The 23,713-nt window shown below is 43.3% G+C and overlaps 1 protein-coding gene across 1 annotated transcript in view; it reads left to right on the top strand.

The window, feature by feature from the left end:
- Positions 1–22,771, top strand: part of LOC146830199 (lymphocyte antigen 6E-like) — a 236,622-nt gene extending 213,851 nt beyond the window's left edge. The window contains exons 5-6 of the mRNA XM_085604424.1: positions 13,874–14,050; positions 22,609–22,771. Coding sequence (XP_085460550.1) covers positions 13,874–14,049 — 176 coding nt within the window. The 3' untranslated portion in view covers position 14,050; positions 22,609–22,771. The remainder of the gene's footprint in view (positions 1–13,873; positions 14,051–22,608) is intronic.
- Positions 22,772–23,713: the final 942 nt, after the last annotated feature.

Raw genomic sequence — 23,713 nt, 5'->3', positions numbered from 1 at the left:
CAACCATGCTGAGAAGTGTTGGTACTGTGTGATTAAAAGCATAGCAGGTGTGCTGAGAAGTGTTAATACTGTGCCTGTAAAAGCGTAGCAGCCATGGTGAGAAGTGTTAATCATTTGCCAGTAAAACCGGAGCAGCCATGCTGAGAAGTGTTAATACTGTGTCAGTACAAGCATAGCAGCCATGGTGAGAAGTGTTAATACTGTGACAGTAAAAGCAGAACAGCCATCCTGAGAAGTGTTAATACTGTGTCAGTAAAAGCATAGCAGCCATGGTGAAAAGTGTTGATACTGTGTCAGTAAAAGCATAGCAGCCATGGTGAGAAGTATTAATGCTGTGCCAGTAAAAGAAGAGCAGCCATGGCGAGAAGTGTTAATATTGTGTCAGTGAAAGCATAGCAGCCATGCTGAGAAGTGTCAATACTGTGTCAGTAAAAGCATAGCAGCCATGCTGAGAAGTGTTAATATTCTGTCAGTAAAAGCATAGCAGCCATGGTGAGAAGTGTTTAATACTGTGTCAGTAAAAGCATAGCAGCCATGGTGAGAAGTATTATTACTGTGTCAGTAAAAGCAGAGCAGCCATGGTGAGAAGTGTTAATATTGTGTCATTGAATTCATAGCAGCCATGCTGAGAAGTGTCAATACTGTGTCAGTAAAAGCATAGCAGCCATGCCGAGAAGTGTTAATACTGTGTCAGTAAAAGCAGAGCAGTCATGGTGAGAAGTGTTAATGCTGTGTCAGTAAAAGCGTAGCAGCCATTGTGAGAAGTGTTTATCCTGTGTCAGTAAAAACAGAGCAGCCATGCTGAGAAGTGTTAATAGTGTTAATACTGTGTCATTAGAAGCATAGCAGCCATGCTGAGAAGTGTTAATACTCTGTCAGTAAAAGCATAGCAGCCATGGTGAGAAGTGTTAATACTGTGTCAGTAAAAGCAGAGCAGTCATGGTGAGAAGTGTTAATGCTGTGTCAGTAAAAGCGTAGCAGCCATTGTGAGAAGTGTTAATACTGTGTCAGTAAAAGCATAGCGGCCATGGTGAGAGGTGTTAATATTGTGTCATTAAAAGCATAGCGGCCATGATGAGAAGTGTTAATACGGTGCCATTAAGAGCATAGCAGCAATGGAGAGAAGTGCAATACTGTGTCATTAAAAGCATAGCAGCCATGTTGAGAAGTGTTGATACTGTGTCATTAAAAGCAAAGCAGCCATGGTGAGAAATGTAATACTGTGTCTTTACCAGCATAGCAGCCATGATGAGGTGTTGATACTGTGTCATTAGAAGCATAGCAGCCTTGATGAGAAGTGTTAAGATTGTGTCAGTAAAAGCATAGCAGCTATGCTGAGAAGTGTTAATACTGTGTCGGGAAAAGCATAGCAGCCATGGTGACAAGTGTTAATACTGTGTCAGTAAACATATAGCAGCCATGCTGAGAAGTGTTAATACTGTGTCATTAAAAACATATCAGCCATGGAGAGAAGTGTTAATACTTTGTCATTGAAAGCATAGCAGCCATGCTGAGAAGTGTTAATATTCTGTCAGTAAAAGCATAGCAGCCATGGTGAGAAGTGTTTAATACTGTGTCAGTAAAAGCATAGCAGCCATGGTGAGAAGTATTATTACTGTGTCAGTAAAAGCAGAGCAGCCATGGTGAGAAGTGTTAATATTGTGTCATTGAATTCATAGCAGCCATGCTGAGAAGTGTCAATACTGTGTCAGTAAAAGCATAGCAGCCATGCCGAGAAGTGTTAATAGTGTTAATACTGTGTCATTAGAAGCATAGCAGCCATGCTGAGAAGTGTTAATACTCTGTCAGTAAAAGCATAGCAGCCATGGTGAGAAGTGTTAATACTGTGTCAGTAAAAGCAGAGCAGTCATGGTGAGAAGTGTTAATGCTGTGTCAGTAAAAGCGTAGCAGCCATTGTGAGAAGTGTTTATCCTGTGTCAGTAAAAACAGAGCAGCCATGCTGAGAAGTGTTAATAGTGTTAATACTGTGTCATTAGAAGCATAGCAGCCATGCTGAGAAGTGTTAATACTCTGTCAGTAAAAGCATAGCAGCCATGGTGAGAAGTGTTAATACTGTGTCAGTAAAAGCAGAGCAGTCATGGTGAGAAGTGTTAATGCTGTGTCAGTAAAAGCGTAGCAGCCATTGTGAGAAGTGTTAATACTGTGTCAGTAAAAGCATAGCGGCCATGGTGAGAGGTGTTAATATTGTGTCATTAAAAGCATAGCGGCCATGATGAGAAGTGTTAATACGGTGCCATTAAGAGCATAGCAGCAATGGAGAGAAGTGCAATACTGTGTCATTAAAAGCATAGCAGCCATGTTGAGAAGTGTTGATACTGTGTCATTAAAAGCAAAACAGCCATGGTGAGAAATGTAATACTGTGTCTTTACCAGCATAGCAGCCATGATGAGGTGTTGATACTGTGTCATTAGAAGCATAGCAGCCTTGATGAGAAGTGTTAAGATTGTGTCAGTAAAAGCATAGCAGCTATGCTGAGAAGTGTTAATACTGTGTCGGGAAAAGCATAGCAGCCATGGTGACAAGTGTTAATACTGTGTCAGTAAACATATAGCAGCCATGCTGAGAAGTGTTAATACTGTGTCATTAAAAACATATCAGCCATGGAGAGAAGTGTTAATACTTTGTCATTGAAAGCATAGCAGCCATGATGAGAAGTGTTAATATTGTGTCATAAAAAGCATAGCAGCAAAGGAGAGATGTACAATACTGTGGCATTAAAAGCAAAGCAGCCATGGTGAGAAGTATTATTACTGAGTAATTTAAAGAATAGCAACCACACTGAGAAATGTTGAAACTGTGTCATTAAAAGCTTTGCAGGTGTGCTGAGAAGTGTTAATACTGTGTCAGTAAAAGCATAGCAGCCATGCTGAGAAGTGTTAATACTGTGTAAGTAAAAGCATAGCAGCCACGGTGAGGAGTGTTGATACTGTGTCAATAAAAGCATAGCAGCCATGGTGAGAACTATTAATTCTGTGTCGGTAAAAGCAGAGCAGCCATGCTGAGGAGTGTTAATACTGTGTCAGTAAAAGCATAGCAGCCATGGTGAGAAGTATTAATACTGTGTCCTTAGAAGCAGAGCATCCATGATAAGAAGTGTTGATCCTGTGTCAGTAAAAGCAGAGCAGCCATGCTGAGAATTGTTTATACTGTGTCATAAAAGCATAGCAGCCATGCTGAGAAGTGTTAATACTGTGTAAGTAAAAGCATAGCAACAATGGTGAGAAGTGTTAATACTGTGTCAGTAAAAGCATAGCAGCCATGGTGAGAACTGTTAATACTGTGTCGGTAAAAGCAGAGCAGCCATGTTAAAAAGTGTCAATACTGTGTCAGTAAAAGCATGTTTCAATACTGTGTCCTTAGAAGCAGAGCAGCCACGATGAGAAGTCTTGATCCTGTGTAAGGAAAAGCAGAGCAGTCATGGTGAGAAGTGTTAATCCTGTGTCAGTATAAGCAGAGCAGCCATCCTGAGAAGTGTTAATACTGTGTCAGTAAAAGCATAGCAGCCATGGTGAAATGTGTTAATACTGTGTCAGTAAAAGCATAGCAGCCATGGTGAGAAGTATTAATACTGTGTCCTTAGAAGCAGAGCAGCCATGATGAGATGTTTTGATCCTGTGTCAGTAAAAGCAGAACAGCCAAGCTGAAAAGTGTTAATACTGTGTCAGTAAAAGCAGTGCAGCCATGGCGAGAAGTGTTAATATTGTCTCAGTGAAAGCATAGCAGCCATGCTGAGAAGTGTCAATACTGTGTCAGTAAAAACATAGCAGCCATGCTGAGAAGTGCTAATACTGTGTCATTAGAAGCATAGCAGCCATGGTGAGAGGTGTTAATACTGTGTCAGTAAAAGTACAGCAGCCATAATGAGAAGTATTAATACTGTGTCCTTAGAAGCAGAGCAGCCATCATGAGAAGTGTTGATCCTGTGTCAGTAAAAGCAGAGCAGCCATGCTGAGAAGTGTTAATACTGTGTCAGTAAAAGCATAGCAGCCATGGTGAGAACTGTTAATACTGTGTCCGTTAAAGCAGAGCAGCCATGGTGAGAACTGTTAATACTGTGTCAGTAAAAGCATAGCAGCCATGCTGAGAAGTGTTAATACGGTTTCATTAGAAGCATAGCAGCCATGGTGAGAAGTATTAGTACTATGTCAGTCAACACATAGCAGCCATGGTTAGAAGTATTCATACTGTGTCCTTAGAAGCAGAGCAGCCATAATGAGAAGTGTTGATCCTGTGTCAGTAAAAGCAGAGCAGCTATGCTGAGAAGTGTTAATACTGTGTCGGTAAAAGCAGAGCAGTCATGGTGAGAAGGGTTAGTACTGTGTCAGTCAAAGCATAGCAGCTGTGCTATGAAGTGTTGGTACTGGTATTGAAGATACACCTGGCCTCTTGAGACATTTTGGTGCTAGTATGATACTGACATGATGGATTCCGGAAGTACGGTTCACCTGAGTTACCTATTATCTCCCTTATATTAAGATGCCCATAGTAAGCTCTAGCATGCCTAGTACAATGATGAGGTGCAAGAGTTTTTATTTTCCTTCACCAACAATAGTAGAAGGATTTCGAAATGAGCGCGTTCAAAATGCAGAACAGAGGTCCTGCAGTCAAGCCCACCATGCAGGTTTTTTCCATTAGCTATCTGCCTCATGGGCACCCCCTCACCCGCCCATGCAAAGAGGGGTGGTCATTGATTACTGCTGGGTAGTTGGGGCACCATCTGATCATCAATAGTGGAAGTGGTGTGCCTTCATGTGCAGAGAGAGAGAGAAGAACAGGAAGCTGAACCCAATGTGTGGAAATAGCACTTACATCCGGAAGGACAGGCTAATGGATTGGAATGAAAGATGGGGTTCTTCCTCATAAGCTCCAGTAAACTGAGCTAGAGACCAAGAAGGCACCAATACCTGCACACTAAGACACACTCCTCTAATATGTTTCCCAAATGACCCAGGCCCACCCTGTCTGCCACTCTACCAAATGTTCCACATGAACTCCGCTGCAGGATCTAAGTAGGAACTCTACTCTGCAAATGCATTGCCATCGTATCATTGGCCCTAGTGTAAGAGACATAATACTGCTATTTAAATGATAAAATACAGCAATACTCATGGCTCAGTGTGCCATCGAACCTGTTGCACCAATGGAAGCTGTGTCCCTGCTGCTTTGTTGTCTTCCTATGTATATAAGGGACATAGGACTTCATACAAGTATCTCTGTGCCTACTCCCCCTTGTGGCTGTACCTCTACATAAATGTCTGTTTGTAACATACATTAAAAACTGCCTTTAAAACCTATAGAGTTTTCCATCAAAAATCACTTTTAGACGAGCTGGACTATTTAAAAAGGCTTGAGCCTTTTGATCCTGGAACAGTTTAATAAGCTGCCGTAATCGCCACCGCCTTTCCACAGTGGAGTGGCAGAAGTCAGGGCGGACAAATTAAGAAATCTCATTGCGGGACCTTTTACCGTCAGGCCAAGCTTTTTCAAACACAGCCTGGCATAACAAAAAATTGCCGAAATAGACTAGGATGGCCCGGGGTAGAGCTCCTGCCCTTATAGGCAGTTTCTAGACAGAGGGGACCCGATGAGCATGTTGGATCTCTAGAGCCCAATTCCAGCCGGTTAACTCCGGTAGAGAATCTTGCAGCAGATCAACCATGAAAGAACATATATTTGCTCCCTCGACCCCCTCGGGAACTCCAAGGACCCGCAGATTGGACCTTCGTTGAAAATTTTCAAACTCCTCCAACTTCCATCTGACATCCACTAACTGTGCCTTGTGGGATCCCACCATCGCGTGGGTTGAGGCAACGTCAGATTCCGTGGTGACTATCCTAGACTCTAGGTGGAGAAATGTGGCTCAATGGTTAGAGCGGCAGACCCTGATGCAGAGATCTGGCTCGGGACCAGGGTTCAATTCCTGCCTCGGCGGGTCTTGGGCTCAATTTCCTCGGACCTGACAATTCTTGCCTCGGTGCCTACTCTAATCATGGGTCCCACTCTGGGCAATAGCTTGCTTAATCTCAACAACGGCCCCAACAGCGCTGGGGATGCCTGGCTTCACCTTGGGGGTGGCCAGGAGTGGACATTTCACCGGGAAAGCCAGGACGGGTTCCACAGCGGTATGAGTACAAGCGCCAGGACGCCCCGTCGCTGGGGCAGCAGTGCGCTATACAAGTACAAAATTTGATTTCATTTCAAGGTCAGTTAGGCGTTCCCCAAATGAGCTGCAGGTTTTCATACGTTTTCGAACGACTCCTTGCATTTTGCGCATGGCAAGCTGAGCCTTGCGACTATCTTGGCGAGTTTCCTCGTGATGTATGGAGATAGCCTGATAGATAGTCTCTAGAGTTGGAGAAGTTGGCTCAGATGGATCAGAAGCCGGTTGGGAGATGAGTTTAGGATTAGACAGTTGATTCTTTGGAGTATAGTTCCAAGCCAGCTCCTTTCCACCCCTCTTCTTTTTTTTCCTCTGGACAGTTTTGCATTTGGGACCGCCTATCTCTTCCTCATCACTATAGCTTAAGTCTGTGATGTCAGCTGATGACTCCTCTGTCCACTCGTCACTGTCAGAGAGAGAAAAAAAAAATCACTAGGTTCCTTATCAGCCTCTATTTGGCATTCACACTCAATATTGCTACTGGCATTGGCATTAGCTTCTAGTGCTTCTAGTGCAAGATTGGCAGTGATTGAATAGAAATTGACTTTAGATAGTTGCTCCTGGGGATGCTGACTCAGAATATTATGATTATCTACTTGGGCCCCAGAGTCCCCTCCGTCTGCGTCTGTATTTCCTGCATTACCAATGTTTTCTGTTGGAATCAAAATCGGTATTTTTTTCTGTCTCCCCCCCCCCCCCATGAGGTTCGACATCAGCATTTGAAATGAAGAGCCCCCAGGCCTACCTTTGTTGTTAGCTGTCCCATTATCGAGTCCATTTGCCATCACACTCAAATCCCTCTGGGTTACCTGAGTTCTCACTCCTGGTTCAGACTGCTCCTGCTGATGTTCTTGAGGGAGCGGATCTTTTCTGGCAGGCACTCACCTCTGCATCTGGGCTTACTTAGGGTCAAGCATTTCCCCTAAGCTTCCCTTCGCGACCCGGACCTAGTCGCCAGGCAGGGCCTCTCAGCAAATCCACAACAACCGTTGGGCCGGCCGGGCGTCCTCTCTGCAATGTCCCGCCTCTTCCTTTCCTTTCCAGATCCGGGTCAGCTAACATCCCGCGACGTCCTCCTTGCCGCGGAGTCTGAGCAGGAGATTCCGATGCACTCGGCGGAGCTTCCACAGCTTCCACAGCTGCATCTCCCGCCACAATCCCGGGCATCTGTTTGACCGCCTTAGCTCTGGCCCCCGCTGCAGCCTTAGGACCCATCTCAGAACCCTCAGCAGTTCCGATCGTCTCCGCCGAATCCTCTTCTCTCCCCGACACCGTCTGCAGATCGGAGCCTTCCCAGAAAGCCTCAGACCTTCCCACCGCGATCCTGGCGATGTAACATAGAATGGAGAATGGAGAGACCGATCACCGTGCCCAGGAGTCGTAAGTACTCACTGCCAATCTTATGGGGATAGTGTGTTTCTGGGCAACACCGTGCTGTATTCATAGTCCCGCTTGCGATTGATTTAAGGCAGCGTTCCCGACATCTGCAGCCCTCAGCACTCTATGCGCACCTACGGCCTCATACGACTGCCATCTTGCCCAAGGTTATTAGCTCAAGCCTTTTTAAATAATCCAGCTCGTCTAAAAGTGATTTTTGATGGACAAACAAGGTTCTTTATGTCAGAAATAAAGGCTAAAGAGTACCTGGACGGATTACCTAACTAAATATAGTTTACAAACAAATGGAAAATGTAATCTATAATTTTAGCATCTGTTTGGGAGCATTACGGTGAGGCATTAATGAGCTTGGAACTCAGGCCGGAAGCAGCGTTTACTTATGGTCCTTAGATGTAGGGCCCTCGCACTCAGCTGTGCTGCACATCCATCACGACCAGACTCAGGATTGAGTCTGTATGCCCTATTTGGGGAGGGGGGGGGGAGTTGGGGAAGGGGGTGGGAAACCTAGTTGGGGGTGAGGGGGAGGTAGTTGGTTAAAAGTGGGGTAAAAAAAGCACATCGAGAAATCGTTTTAAACATGTGGACAATTAAGAGGGATAAATTACTGGTATAAGGAGAGGCAAGTACTTAATAATGGAAAGACGTTGAGAAGGTTTCATGGAGAAATTCAGGATCGTGGGCCTAATCTAATATGGGGAAGATAACTATCTGCTCATGGAATATTGCGGGGCTGAATGACCGGGCTAAGAGGGTAAGATATGCTGAATTTGTTAGATTAAACCCTACTGATATAATATGTTTACAGGAGACACGCATTCCGTGGGGAAAAAGAGAAGTGTTGAGAATAGCAGGATATAATCTGTTGGCATGTACTACCCAGACATCTAATATACGGGGTGTGGCTATTTTAGCAAGAATACTATGGGAATGGCCAAACGGAAACTAGTGGATGCATTGGATAGATGGGCAATCATTGAATTAGTTATGGGTGGCACAGTCTGTGCAATTTATATCTCTAACGAGGACGATCCTCAGATATTCGAGGATTTAGAAGGGGAACTTGCTACCTGGCCAACCCCTTTGATTCTCTGTTGGGATTTGAATATCTCTCTGGACCATGGGATAGGGGCGTACACGGGTCGAAAGCCTAGGGTTTATAGGGCATTTAATTCTTTAAAAATTAGTCATGGCCTGGTAGATATCTGGGTTACAAAGAACTTCGATAATCCTGGGTATATGTATTTTTCCTGCCCACATAAAAAATATGTTAGGATCGATTATTTCTTCTGCACAAGGGATCTTGTTGAGCAAGCCAGGATTAAGAAACTCCCTAAAATATTCTCTGACCATAGTCCCCTGATTTTAGAACTCAAAATAGCCAGTTTTAAAAGACCACGTAGTAGGTGGACTTTCGACAGAAAACTTCTCGTGAACAGTGAATATATTATACATATGAAAAAGTGGCCACAGGAATTCTTTGATATTAATAGGTTCAGTGCTAGTAGGGGGTGGAACGGGACACATTTAAGGCGGCCCTTCGAGGCGAGGCCATTTCTTTTGTTATTAGATCTAGAAAGCAGCAGGAATTAACAAAGCAACAATTGATGCAAGATCTAGTTAGGGCTGAAGAAGAGCACATCATGCAGATAGCACAGGGTCTGGAGGGAGATTTAACTCGAATTATTGCACTGAAAGCAGAGCTTACTAATTGGCTAAATCAGAAATCAGCTGAGGAGTATCAGTCGCACCGTAATAGTGTTTACGAAACCGGAGAACAAGTCGGCAGGAGGCTAGCACTTCGAACTAGGCAGAAGACAGTGTTAAGCGCTATATCTTTGATTAAAATCTGTGGACAAGCCTATTCCGATCCGGAAGATATAATTAGGGAATTTCAGAAATTCTACCAGGTTCTCTATCAAGATGATATTAATAAAAGTCGAGAAGAGGTCTTTCAAGGTGTGGTAGGGCAGTTTGCAGGCATTACTATTGTTGAAGGGATGGACAGGCTCATGAGAGAGGAATTAGAGGCAGAAAGTACACTTGAAGAAGCTCAATTAGCATTGTCAAGGTTGGCATCAGGAAAGGCGGCGGGCCCGGATTGTATACCTCTTGAGGTCTACAAAATCCTGGGATCAACTATTACACCTCTGCTTTTAGATCTGTTTAAGGGTGTACAATACAGTGGAGCCCCCCCTGAGTCTTGGAAAGAGACCACCATTGTAATTTTTCCTAAGAAAGGGAAACTGGTTGATAATTCATCGTCCTACCGCCCGATTTCCCTGATTAATTCTGACATAAAAATCTACTCAAACATTTTGGTCAATCGGCTAGGGAGGGTCATAGAACATCTGGTTTCCCCATGGCAGCATGGGTTTATCTCGGGCAAAGGAACAACGGACCATACCCGTAGAGTTGTTTCTCTTTTCGACATTTATGTCCGGGGTGGGGGACCAGATGTCTATGGTCCTTCTCGACGAAGAAAAGGCCTTTGATCAGGTGTCGTGGGAGTTTTTATGGCTGATATTGGAACAGAACGGTATTGGCCCCCAGTTTGTAAAGGCTATTAAGGCAATGTACTATCAGCCAATAGCCCGATTACAACTACTGGGGTGGGAATCTGGCAATATCAAAATATCAAGAGCGACTAGACAGGGCTGTCCCTGTTCCCCAATTTTATTTGCCTTATATATCAACCCCCTAGTTGACAAACTGTTGCAGACCAGGCGTATTGCACCAATAATTACGGGTGGGTTTGAGACAAAAGTATTGGTGTACGCCGACGACATTACTCCCAACCCTGCTGAGGCGATCGAAGAAATCAGTAAGATTGCTGAGGCATATGGTCGCTTCTCCGGCTATGCTCTGAATGCTGGGAAAACAATAGTATTATGCACAGAAAACCTTGATTTTAATGACTCTAGAAGAGCAACTTCAGCAGTCTACCTTGGAGTCCGAATAAGTGCCAAGGTAGATGAAATTAGCAGAATTAATTTCATACCTGTGATTAAAAATATAGGGAATGATTTAAGGAGGGTTAATGGGGAAGGCGGAATTATTTAAAAATGACTATATTACCAAAATATTGTATTTGTTTCGCTCTATACCACTGGCCGTAGATGATAATTTATTGAGGACACTGGAAACAATTTTCTCTAACTTTATATGGCAATACGGGAAGGTTAGAAGAGTACTCAAATATTTAGCACTGCCCCAGGATAGGGGGGGCCTCGGAGTTCCTAATATCATGATGTATTACTGGGCAGCCCTTTTATATCAGATGACTACCCTATTATCGGTGAATTATTTCAAGGAACCATCGCAGGCCCCAAACATACCCACAATTTATGAACTTTCAATGGGAAAGGAAGCTTCCGGGCTGCTACTGAGACAATTGGAACCCAGCTATTATAAGAAGGTGCGGTTCAAAGTAATCTATGGTTCATGGAGAATTTGGAAGCAGGTCTCTAAGGCTATGGCAAGCCCAAGAATTTCTAGATATACCCCTCTATGGCGATCATCATTGTTGCCTTACTTGGCGATGATGATATGGGGGAAAAGTGGGAAAAGTATGGGGTAGGAACAATAGGGGATTTCTGTGGGGGAGTGCAAGATGCTCAATTCCTTAGGCTACAGCGGGTGTTTGGCGTCCTAGATAATCAATATTTAAAATTTCTCCAGATCAAGAATGTCAATACCACATGGAAGCCAAAGATTAAACTGGAGGAGATCCCGCTATTAGAAGCAGTAACCAGGGAAACAAGCAGAATTAGGGACTTTTATAAAATACTTGTTGATAACAGCCCGACAACCTGGAAAAAATTGAAGCATCTTGGGTAACGAAATTGCGCAACCCTGATGTGGATATCTACATGAGCCTTTCCCTAACTTCAGAAATCTTCTCAACTTCGAATTTAAAAGCTCAAATATATAAAACGATATTCAATCTCTACTTTACCCCTGCTAAACTCTACCAGTGGGGGAAGAGGGTTGACGACAAATGTCCTAGATGTGGGCTTGGACCTGCCACTCTGATACATATGTTTTATGGTTGTGAGAAGCTGGCCCTACTTCAAGAAGTCCTGTCAGGTTTTTGGGAAGTATTGTTTGGTTTTAGACCAGAATTAACTCCGACCCTGTTGATTCTCGGATACGATAGTACTCTGGGTCTCATCACTGAACAAAGATATGGTTTGTTCCTGGGGGCAGCAGTATACAGGTTATTATTGGCCACAAGATGGAAAGACCCGGCGCAACCAACCTTTCATATGTGGCTTGCTAGGCTCCTTGGGATATACAAACAAGAGATGTCTATATATGCTTGTAGAGGCAGACAGGCCAGGAACCGGGACAGGAAGATTTGGGCGCATATCAGTGAATGGAGCAGAGACGTGAGGACGACTAGCTGTGCTTCTCTGCGCACCTTATTTGATAATATTTGGGTAAACTGTACTGGAATGTCGGTTGTTCTTTCTTTTGTCTGTGTAAAATGTTTTCAATCATCAATGATTTCCGTACTTTGTAAACTGTCTCCATCTTAATTTAATGAACTTGTATGTATTTGTATTTATTTTTTCTGGATATGCTTAAAAATAAATATTTTTAAAAAAAACCTATAGAGTTTTCAATGGTTCTTTTGGGCAAGATTTGTGCAAGTATATCCCAATTCACACACATTTTCCCGCATTTCCTTTTAAGGTGAGTTTTCAATTATTGGTACATTTATGTTCAGATTTCAAGCAATTTTGATAATGGTCCTACTGAAGATGCATTTAAACACACTGCTTACCATTGTTTCTAAATTATTATTGAGACAGAATTGAAAATACCATATATTGCTCTGAAACTTCCCAGAAAATTCTTAGGAAGAATTACCACCCCTTAAAACATATTGAGCACAGATGTATCTCAGTGACATAATAGCATAGACTAAATATTGAGAACCAAAATACTGTGAAGCTGAGTGAATATAGGTAAGTATCAGTGTACAATTGTGCAGAATTAGATATAGCAAATCACTGTTTACCTATATGCAATTATCTGCACAGTAGTATGGTTGTCAAAACGTAAGGCTCCCCATGAAACATTAATTTAATATTATTGTTCATCCACTCTGCTCCACAGTTCATTATTTTCTAAAAAATCCCATGTATTCATGTTGGTAGGACTTAAAAATGCCAAACATGAATTGCAGTATTTTAAAAACTCACCGTAATAAATCATTTTTCAAAATACATTACAACATTAAAACCCTGAATCCATCCTTCCAACTCCCTCTTGTTGACCTATAGTTTAAATTATTTAACCCTGGAAAGAGTTGTGTTATGCCTTCCAGCTACCACTAGGCACGTTACACAGAACAAAATGTATGATAACTTTGTCCTGAGATGGTAAAGCAAACATCACAGACATTTCCTATATTTCAAGAGAAATATAGGAGTAGTACAACTGTAGGTCACAGCAAAAAGCCTTCCAGGAGTAAGTCAGGAAAACTCTTGTCTTACTCCTAGAAATTTGAGAGGAATAGAGAGAGAGAGAGAGAGTGAGAGAGAGAGAGAGAGAGAGAGAGAGATGTGTAGATCGTGGCTGGAGCTTACAGACAAAATAAAAATATTAAGGGAATGTACCTGAGGGTAGGGGCAGCAATGGAGTAGGAGGGAAAGAAGCAAGTAGTCTAGAGAGAGCATCCCAGAGTGCGGATGATAGAAGAGACGCACACAAGGGCCTTGGAAAACACATACACTCTTGTGGAGTACTTTAGACAAAAGAAAAATGGGTGCCCCAAAAGAGAGTAGTGGAAGAAATTTGCTATAATATGATTGACATTATAATTCTGCTATTACATGTTTCACAGTTAATATCACCACAACAGGGCCATTTTGTTTATCCAGTAAGTTACTTGTGATAAAAATCGTTTAGCTTGCCTGAATACTAATCGTGGAACAGCACTATGTCAGGCGCTGTCAAAAAACTAAGAGGTATAAAAATCCACCACAGAAAAATGATGTAACCAAAAGTAATTAGCTCATGCCAGGGAAACTAAAATATTTGTGACTCTATAGCTCTGCGTCTTAATGTATGAAACAACTACAAATGTAGCCCTTAATGTTCCAGCTGGGAGTCTTATTCAGTCTCTGTGCTGCTTGCAGAGAACCTCCTGTTGTAGAGGCTTTGATGGAACTGCTCTGTAAGGGCAGGTGGAATCGATGCAAGCATATCCAGCTGCAGCAGGACCGGTGTGTATGTATATATCACTATATAATCCTTTATGGTTCTTCCTCTAGCTGTCAGTGGAGAAAATGTATACAGGGGCTGCTCAGCCCTGTGCCGAGAAGGAAAGGGGACGAACGGAGGCTATAACAGTTACGTTTACTGCTGCAGCACCAACATGTGCAATGGCGCCAACCCCGTGAGAATCAGCGCCCTGCTGCTCCCCCTGGCGGCTGCACTCCTGCTCGGAGCCGGACTCTAAGGTGAGGGAAGCTCTGTTCACTCTGGGAGGGGGGCACATGAATCATGCAGTGTTAGGGGAGCACGTGTGGTAATCCTGCATTGAGGGGCTCCCCATGGCACCTGCTCTCATGCTCAGAGACACACTCTAAGGTGAGGGAAGCTCTGTTCACTCTGGGAGGGGGGCACATGAATCATGCAGTGTTAGGGGAGCACGTGTGGTAATCCTGCATTGAGGGGCTCCCCATGGCACCTGCACTCCTGCTCGGAGCCGGAGTCTAAGGTGAGGGAAGCTCTGTTCATTGTACGGGGGGCACATAGATCATGCAGTGTCAGAGGAGCACATGTGGTAATCCTACATTGAGGGGCTCCCCGTGGTACCTGCACTACTGCTCAGAGCCAGACTCTAAGGTGAGGGAAGCTCTGTTCACTGTGGGGTGCACATAGATCATGTAGTGTGAGGAGAGTACATGTGGTAATCCTGCATTGAGGGGCTTCCCATGGTACCTTCACTCCTGCTCGGATACAGACTCTAAGGTGAGGTTAGCTCTGTTCACTGTGGGGGGCACATAGATCATGCAGTGTTAGGGGAGCACGTGTGGTTATCCTGCATGGAGGGGCTCCCCATGGTACCAGCACTACTGCTCTGATCTGGACTCTAAGGTGAGGTTAGCTCTGTTCACTGTGGGGGCACATAGATCATGCAGTGTGAGAGGAGCACATGTGGTAATCCTGCATTGAGGGGCTCCCCATGGTACCTGCACTACTGCTCTGATCTGGACTATAAGGTGAGGGAAGCTCTGTTCACTGTGAGGGGGGGGGCACATGAATCATGCAGTGTTAGGGGAGCACGTGTGGTAATCCTGCATTGAGGGGCTCCCCATGGTACCTGCCCTCCTGCTCTGATCTAGACTCTAAGGTGAGGTTAGCTCTGTTTACTGTGGGGGGCACATAGATCATGCAGTGTTAGGGGAGCACATGTGGTAATCCTGCATTGAGGGGCTCCCCATGGCACCTGCACTCCTGCTCGGATCCGGACTCTAAGGTGAGGGAAGCTCTTTTCATTGTGGGGGGGCACATAGATCATGCAGTGTGAGAGGAGCACATGTGGTAATCTCACATGGAGGGGCTCCCCATGGCACCTGCTCTCATGGTCAGAGACACACTCTAAGGTGAGGTAAGCTCTGTTCACTGTGGGGTGCACATAGATCATGCAGTGTTAGGGGAGCACATGTGGTAATCCTGCATTGAGGGGCTCCCTATGGTACCTGAACTCCTGCTCTCATCCGGACTCTAAGGTGAGGTAAGCTCTGTTCACTGTGGGGGGCACATAGATCATGTAGTGTGAGGAGAGCACATGTGGTAATCCTGCATTGAGGGGCTCCCCATGGTACCTGCACTCCTGCTCGGATCTGGACTCTAAGGTGAGGGAAGCTCTGTTCATTGTGGGGGGCACTTAGATCATGTAGTGTGAGGAGAGCACATGTGGTAATCCTGCATTGAGGGGCTCCCCATTGTACCTGCACTCCTGCTCGGATCTGGACTCTAAGGTGAGGGAAGCTCTGTTCATTGTTGGGGGGGCACATAGATCATGCAGTGTGAGAGGAGCACATGTGATAATCTCACATGGAGGGGCTCCCCATGGCACCTGCTCTCATGCTCAGAGACACACTCTAAGGTGAGGGAAGCTCTGTTCACTGTGAAGGGGGCACATGAATCATGCAATGTTAGGAGAGCACATGTGGTAATCCTGCATGGAGGGGCTCCCCTGCTGCAGCTCTCCTGCTCAGAGCCAGACTCTAAGGTGAGAGAAGCTCTGTTCACTGGGGGGGGTACACAGATCATGCAGTGTTAGGGGAGCTCATGTTGTAGTCTTGCACGGAGGGACTCCCATGGCACCTGCACTCATTCTCGGAGACGGAATCTAAGGTGAGGGAAGCTCTGTTCACTGTGGGCAGGTAGTGTGAGGGGCACATGACTCTTGAAGTGTTAGGAGAGCACTTGTGGTAATTTCCCAAGGAGGTGCTCCCCCGGGCTGCAGCTCTCCAGCTCAGAGATGCACTCTAAGGTTAGGGAAGCTCTGTTCATTGGGGGCACATAGATCATGCAGTGTTAGGGGAGCACATGTGGTAATCACGCATGGAGGGACTATCCTTGGCTCCTGCACTCCTGCTCGGATCCAGACTCTAAGATGAGGGAAGCTCTGTTCACTGTGGGGGGTGGGCACATAGAGCATGCAGGGTTTGGGGAGCACGTGTAGTAATCACGCATGGAGGGACTCCCCATGGCACCTGCACTCCTGCTCAGAACCGGACTCTAAGGTGGGTGGAGCTCTGCTTGCTCAGGGGGGCACATAGATCATGCAGTGTTAGGCGAGCACATGTGGTTGTTGTTCGGATATGAATGTACTTTGAATAAATGAAAAGACAAGAGGCATTTGGCAAAACAGTAACAAGCTAGTTTAATTAAACTCTGCCCCCGGGAGAGGCTGAACAGAATGCTTCTGCTCAAAATCTTGTGGCTGTCTATTTATACAGTTCATGAGGTACAATAAAATGTTCTCTACCTTCTTAAAGAGCATCTTAGTCATAAATCAGTCACATGTGTGCACATCTCATAAGGACACAGATGTCTTTGGACCTCGTGTAGAGCTAGTGTGGGCCAGTGTGTATGTGTCCATATGGCCAGAATGAGCAGCTCTTGATCACAATGTGTGGTGTGCATGTAATGTCCTGATTGGCTGAGTGTACCTATCTACATATGGTATCTGTGTTTGTGGTATTTCTGGGGAATATGAGCCTTTGGTCAAAGGGGTTTTATTGGGGCCAATTACCACGGGCTTGTTTATGGTGCAATTAACTATCTATCTGTGAAACTGATGGGTAGGTGTATGCCTGTAATTTATGGAGGACCCCACCTGTGACCTCTTACTCGACAAGCATGGACCTGAGTCGAGTACCTGACTATACTTGCCTGACCACGTATCACTGACTAGGGTAGATGGGGAGGTCACCTTGGGTGAATCCGACAGCAATTATGTGATTTCATTGAAACTCCTTAAAATACTATGGCAGCCACTACTGTCGTTTTATTGACATTATCAACTTTGCGCATACAGTTGACATCTTGCACATTTACATTGTTCTTGCTGGTGTTCTCAAAGGTATGTTTGCTTTGGTCTGAACATAAATTGACTTTGCTCTTATTTGCAAGAGTAATATTATCATACAAGCATGGATTATGAAATACATTGGTATCATTAATGCTGATGTTGGCGGGCACAAGTCAGGGTATACATTGACTTTGCATTGACAATCATTAACAGGTTATGTGGACACAGGCTGTGGCATACCTTTGCATTGCATTCACTGATATTCCCGTAGTCGGGCCTGCACATATCATGACATTCATTTACATTGTATTTACCCAACCCAGCATGGCAATCCCACATGGAGGGCTCCCCATGACAGCAGCTCTCCTGCTCAGAGCCTGACTCTAAGGTGAGTGAAGCTCTGCCCACTGTGGGGCACATGACATCATGCAGTGTTAGGGGAGCACATATGGTAGTCTTGGCTGGAGGGTCAACTGCTGGCAGAAGGTGAGAGACCAGGGCAGTGCCCCCTTTAGTACTGGTGGCACACTGTCAACAATATTTTTGCCCCTCCTTTAACTTCCTTCTTCACAGATCCCCTCACTAACACCCTCCATGGCCTTTCTTTCACATGCATTTCGTTTGTTCTGTAGCGCTGCTCATACCAGTGTAGGACGTCAGAGCACTTTACATCACACACACATTATCTGGAAATAATGAATCATACATGTTTAAATTAGTCTATAAGACAATGGATATTGCAAGGTATAGGAATTGCATGTCATTCTTTAGTTAGTAGACTTGAGGAGTGTTTGACCTGGAGAAGCACAAAGGCAGGATTCAAAATATACAACAGTGTTGGGGTTGGCTTTACTGGTTTTGAAGTTTTGGAACATTCTTAAAGTTGAGATTGGGCACTTCACTGTTGGTCTTAGCCAGTGTTCTTCTCCAAAGTCGATCCTGGAGGGTAGGATCCATGCCAGATGTTTAGCATATTTCCATTTAGATAAACTAAGTTATCTTAAAAATCTGGCATGGATACGGCCCTCCAGGACCGACTTTGGGAAACCCTGCTCTTAGCTAAAAAGAAAAACAAACGTAGTCATGAGAAAATCTGTGCAGAGGTTCCCAACATAGCAAATAGCGTATCAAGAAAGGACAGATGCCATGTTATGCGGTGCTCATTAAAGAGTAAGGCTTTATCCTGAGTAATTCTCCAATTCATAACATGTCCACAAATGTGTTGTCGTAGAAAACATCTTCACTTTATTTTGAATGTTGCATTATTCCAAGGTCAGCTTTATTACCGCTAATCCAAAACCATAACTGTGGCCAACACGGGTTTCTTCTTGTGGATAGTATCCCACTGACTTCCTCTGGGCTACAAAAAGACAAGTAAAAACCATAACTATCTAAGCAGCTACACCTTACTAGAGTTAGTATGGTGTCAAGTCAACCAAAATAAAAGAAAGGGAATTAAAGGAAGAATTGTGATCATAAGTAATAATTAAAATACAAAGAAAATAGAAGTATCAAATAGGATTCAAAACCAAGACAGAGTTTGGGCTTATTTCCTGAAGTGTCCTTCCTTGTGCTTCTCTCAAACAATGTGACAGAATAGAAACCACAAAGAAAGCCATGTGAGTGAAGAAGAAGGAGATGAAACACTTTGAAGGCACCATTAAAGCCCTAATAGAAGTAATGATACCAACTCACCAAACACAATCATGGTAATAACAACATTTCAACATCAATATATGCAACTGGAAGTCCTCTCCACTTCTAAGGCATTAATGTGTATCATTAGCCTTGATACTATAATAAAAGAATAAACACTAAAATATATCAAAGGAATACATATGTGCCATACCTACGGTTTCATAGTTGTCATCCTAATCAAAATGATGGTGCACTTCCTGTAATATATAAGTACTCAAATCACCATATACCTCACATTAAGGAGAAATCATTGTGAACAATTTAACTGAAGTCATACATTCTAATGTCATAAGTTTAGCCATTATAGTCAATCAAGTAAAAGTGAGCTACGATCATTATTTCCTACAATTGTTAGCCTCAGCATATGAGCTTATATTTGCAGTAACGTTACTATTATTTACAACAATCACAAACCGAAGTGATGTAAGTGCGGTATGTCCCATGATTGTAAATTATGTATAGTCATACCCTATATACAGGTTGCCGGGGTCAGCATGGATAAATAAGTTTGGACGATATATTGATGACTGCCTCATCATCTGGACTGGCAATCGGGCAGATCTATATGTATTTTTTGAATATGTGAATGATAACACATTAAATAGTTCCTATACCATGCCATATAGCCGGGATAAGAGTGTATTTTTGGATATTGAGAGGTATATTGATCATGGGAAGGTTAATATTAGGATGTACAGAAAAGCTACATTGTGTAATTCTCTGTTACATGCTAGTAACACACATATCAATTCCTCCAACCGGGAATGTCAAGCCCACAATCACCCACAATCATTCCCTCTGACATCTGAGTAGCCTTACATGCCTTAGATTCAACACACCTTGATGGCAACAATTATCAGTTAGTTGGCAATGCCTTAGCCTTTGCCTAAATATATTAGCACACCTTCTCAAAGGTGCCACAAGAAGCAGAACACATGACTTCTATCGTAAGAGGGCTCACGATGGTGTGCTTCCCATTCCTATGGGCCTCCTGGCCCATAGGAATGAATGGGAAGGTATTCCTGAATTGCGATTAGCAATTTGCTAATCGCAATTAAGGAATGCTAAGAGATCGCAAAACATTTGCGAATTTTTAATTACATCCCGTTTTGCAATTCTCAAATAGCGATTCCCTAAAAATCGCTATTTGAGAATTGCAAAAACGGAACTTGATACATATGCCCCCAGGAATGTTTCTACAATGAAGCCCAGTTATGAAGAGAAAACTACTTTCTGCTTAGGGTAGCACTCTACCTGTCTTGATTCATAGCATGGATCCTACACCATCCCATGATCAGTTTTCATAATATGATTAGAATGTTGTTTGCTGGCACCATCTTCCCCTGAGTTCCAGGAACCCTGGTAAATTCACCGGCCCCCTGAGTTGCAGATGGTACCTGTCTGTTTTTATTCAGGGATGTGGGATGATCTCTTCACATATCAGGACAAAGTGCAGTGAAAGAGGTGTAGCCATCAAGCAGAGATTAATTCCAACCTGAAGCGTGGTAACTTCAGTTAATATTTACAGAGTGTAGATGAACACCCAGAGGCATCTTCTCACCAGGAAATGGTTTTGAACCTGGATTTATGCCACAAGAAGACTCAGCAAAGATGTGACTTAAGGAATTTTCTGAATGCATCTAAGTTATCTCTTTGCTGTGGGCATAAGGGGAGAGCATTCCAACATTGCGGTTTGACAAAGGGGGGAAGTAAAAAAGTGACTAACAGCCAGGAGGAAGGAAACACATGAACAAAAGGGTTACTTCGGAGAACATCTAAGTAACAAGAGTTGAGGCAGGGAGGGCAGTCCTAGCTCTGTTGGCATGTTGTATTGAATTTGCCTGGAGACTGGCAACCAATGGAGTTTGTGCTGAGCCTCAGAACCCCCTTGTATTTTCCAAAGTTCATTACAAGCTGAAATGCCATATTCTGGACTCCTTAAAGTTTGCAAATGCCAATTTCCAAAGGACCGATTTAACAGGCATTAGCATAAACGAGTGTTGAAATAATACCTGTATTACCTGCACCAGCTCCTCAATGGCCATGTATACACACAAAAATCTTCAAGACCTATACTTGGAAATACCAAGAAGACACTGCTGACTTGTCTACCAGTTCAATTCTGGATGGACCTTCAACATCCTAACAACTTTTTTTGAATTTCAGAGGAAGGCTTTTCAAGTCTTGTAGTCAATTGAGAATTGAAAAAAGAGATTACCTCAACTCTAAAGACCTTGATTAACGGCCTGATTTATATGTCTAATTTATATTACCCCAGATAGAGTTTCCACTCACCAAATTTAGAAAATGGCTGACAACCCAGTAGTCACTTCTAAAGCATTGTTAGGATCCTTCGTCCGATGTGGCGATTCAAGTCAATGCTTTTTCAAGTTTGGTACACACCAAACCATCCAGCAAATGAAGCGTGAATTTCTTTTTTCAAATAAAACCAATTGCCCCCTCATCATATTTAGTATTTTTCTGCCCCTTATTGCCAGTGTTTGCATGGTGGTAACAGACAGTAAAAAACAGCTATATGCCTCCCACCACCTAAATAAGTTGGATAAACATATAGCCAATTCTCTTGTGGCCTTTACTCCATCGGGCTGTTGGAGAAGGGTGAACATAGCAGATACAGAGGAGGCTTCACCTTGGCCAATCTATGGTCCATCTGTGTTTGAATCATGCTTCCAGGTTATCATCTTGGTGGTTAGAATTATCCACTGCCATTGTGATGGAGTATCCTTACCACTAAGATATGAATCAGGCCCTAATTTAGCAAGTGGGTAAAGGTAGATCTTAAAAAGTGCGAGGGCAATGGAATCCTTCTAAATAGGAGGAACTCAAGTGAAGCTTCTTGTAAAGGGAGGTGTCGACTATTTTAGGGATGACTAGCTACTGGCTTTGGCAAGGAGTTTTGACAGTGAAATCAGAAGGCCATCCAGCCCTCCATGTAATGGTGGCCCAGTCTGAAAAGTTGTAGTCTTTGTGAGCCGGTCACACTATAAATGGCAATCGGAAACAGAGAAAGTAGAATCAGAATCAATAATTTGGCTGACTTTATTGCAATGTTTAAGAAGTTTCCAATTTGCTGTCAGAAAGTGGCTTTCCTACCTTTAAATGAGGCAGGGAAACTGAGGCAGATGTGGCGTCTTACAATTTTTTACGGATAGCTCATTAACAGCAAACACTACATGAGGCCCTAATCAGATGGTAAACCTGAGGCTTTGGTGGATTTGAATGATATACTTTTGAGGTCAGCCTTACCTGATCCCTGATCCGTAGGTCCCCCTGAATGTTCCATGATGAGACATAGCATAGTGTATGGTATTATACCACTTTCTCTAAAGTAGCATCGCCTAGATTGACCTCACACTGTCTCTAATGGCATTTGGAGAATATCACTGACTGTAATGGAATTATATAAAAGTTTTGCCCACTGAGTATTACTGAAGAATGCTTGAAATCAATTTCTATGATTTTATAGTGATTTTTCAAAATATATTTTCGGTGGTTTCCAATCTGACAATTTATTGTTTACATAAACTTGGCTGGCTTCTTTTTCCATTAACTGTATGTGTGAAGCACACTTACCTTACACCTCTCAAATACATATGAGTGAGTAAGCCTTTGTGTTTGACCAAGCCATCAATGATGAGCTTGAGAAAGATGCTCTGAAGTTGTGTTTTCTCTCTTGGCTCCTCCAGATCAATGTCTTTTGGGAATTCAATCTAAATGAGTCAACATTTCTGTGTCCTACTTTATTTGTAGCTCTGGAGGTTTGAGGCGGTGGTTCTCCGATTATAAGCTACTGCTGCATACAATGTCTTCAAAGGAAATCTTGATGAAGATGGAAGAGTTGAAACAACGCGGCAACTGTTAATGTGGAATAATTTACTTTTATTCTATTATTCATAAATGAATTCTAAGCCTTCTTGCACATGCACCTTTTTCTTGTTTATCAATGTATATAGGTAGCCATTTCAATAATTAAAAAAATCTGTCATATACTCACTAAATTAATGTATGATTTATTATTAATTCCAATTTAATTATGGTCATTCGTTAAATTTCAACAACAAAATGCTTCACCATTTTGTAAATGCAGCATGATTAAAACTGCTGTTCTGTTCTGTAATATACCAAGTTGTAGTGTCACTGGGGTCATGAATCATCTCCCCCTTCTTCCGTTGCAACAGTGAAATGAGTCATGGAAGTAAACACTTGCTATATTGCTTTATCCATGTCCTTTGCTTGGAGCATGCATGTGACGGCTATCTGTGCCGCTGGGAATTCATACACAGGGTATGCTCTTTCCCTAAGATTACCAAGCGGTCCCCTAGATCATGTTTTCCTTCGGGCACAGCTCCCTGCAGGTCTCTCCTCTTTTTTCCAAATTCGGCATGTGCAATACATGCACACTGCTCTCTCAGATATCCTGTTCACTTCCTGTTTACATGCCGACTGCTTCTATATGTGCATCCGTTTGCCGCTCTTCCTGGTGAGTCAAGTCTGGGTTCTTTTTTTAAGTTGGTACTCCATCGGTTCTTGGCGAGTGGTGGGAGTTATTTTCTGCATATGAATTTGTGAATGTATAGGAACCCTCATTTTTGGTCATTTTTAGGTAGTTTATATATTTAGTAATGTCTGGATCCATAGGATTAAGTTTGGCTTTTTTCAACATTCACAGGTCCCTGTTAAGAAGAAGCCCTTTTTTCGATTTAAGGTCCCTGAATTCTTCATGGGGTAAGATTATTAATAGCCCCCACCCCTGCCTGTCTGTTTCTCCTAAGTGATTTGGGGGCATATTTGCAACAGGCAGCGATAATTATCGCTGACCCTGTATACCGCATTTTTTTCTATCGCTGGAATATTT

Source organism: Triturus cristatus, chromosome 5_1, assembly GCF_964204655.1.
Source record: "Triturus cristatus chromosome 5_1, aTriCri1.1, whole genome shotgun sequence".
Taxonomy (NCBI): Eukaryota; Metazoa; Chordata; class Amphibia; order Caudata; family Salamandridae; genus Triturus; species Triturus cristatus.
Note: the sequence above shows the minus strand (reverse complement) of the source record. Positions and strands in the feature narration are given on the sequence as shown.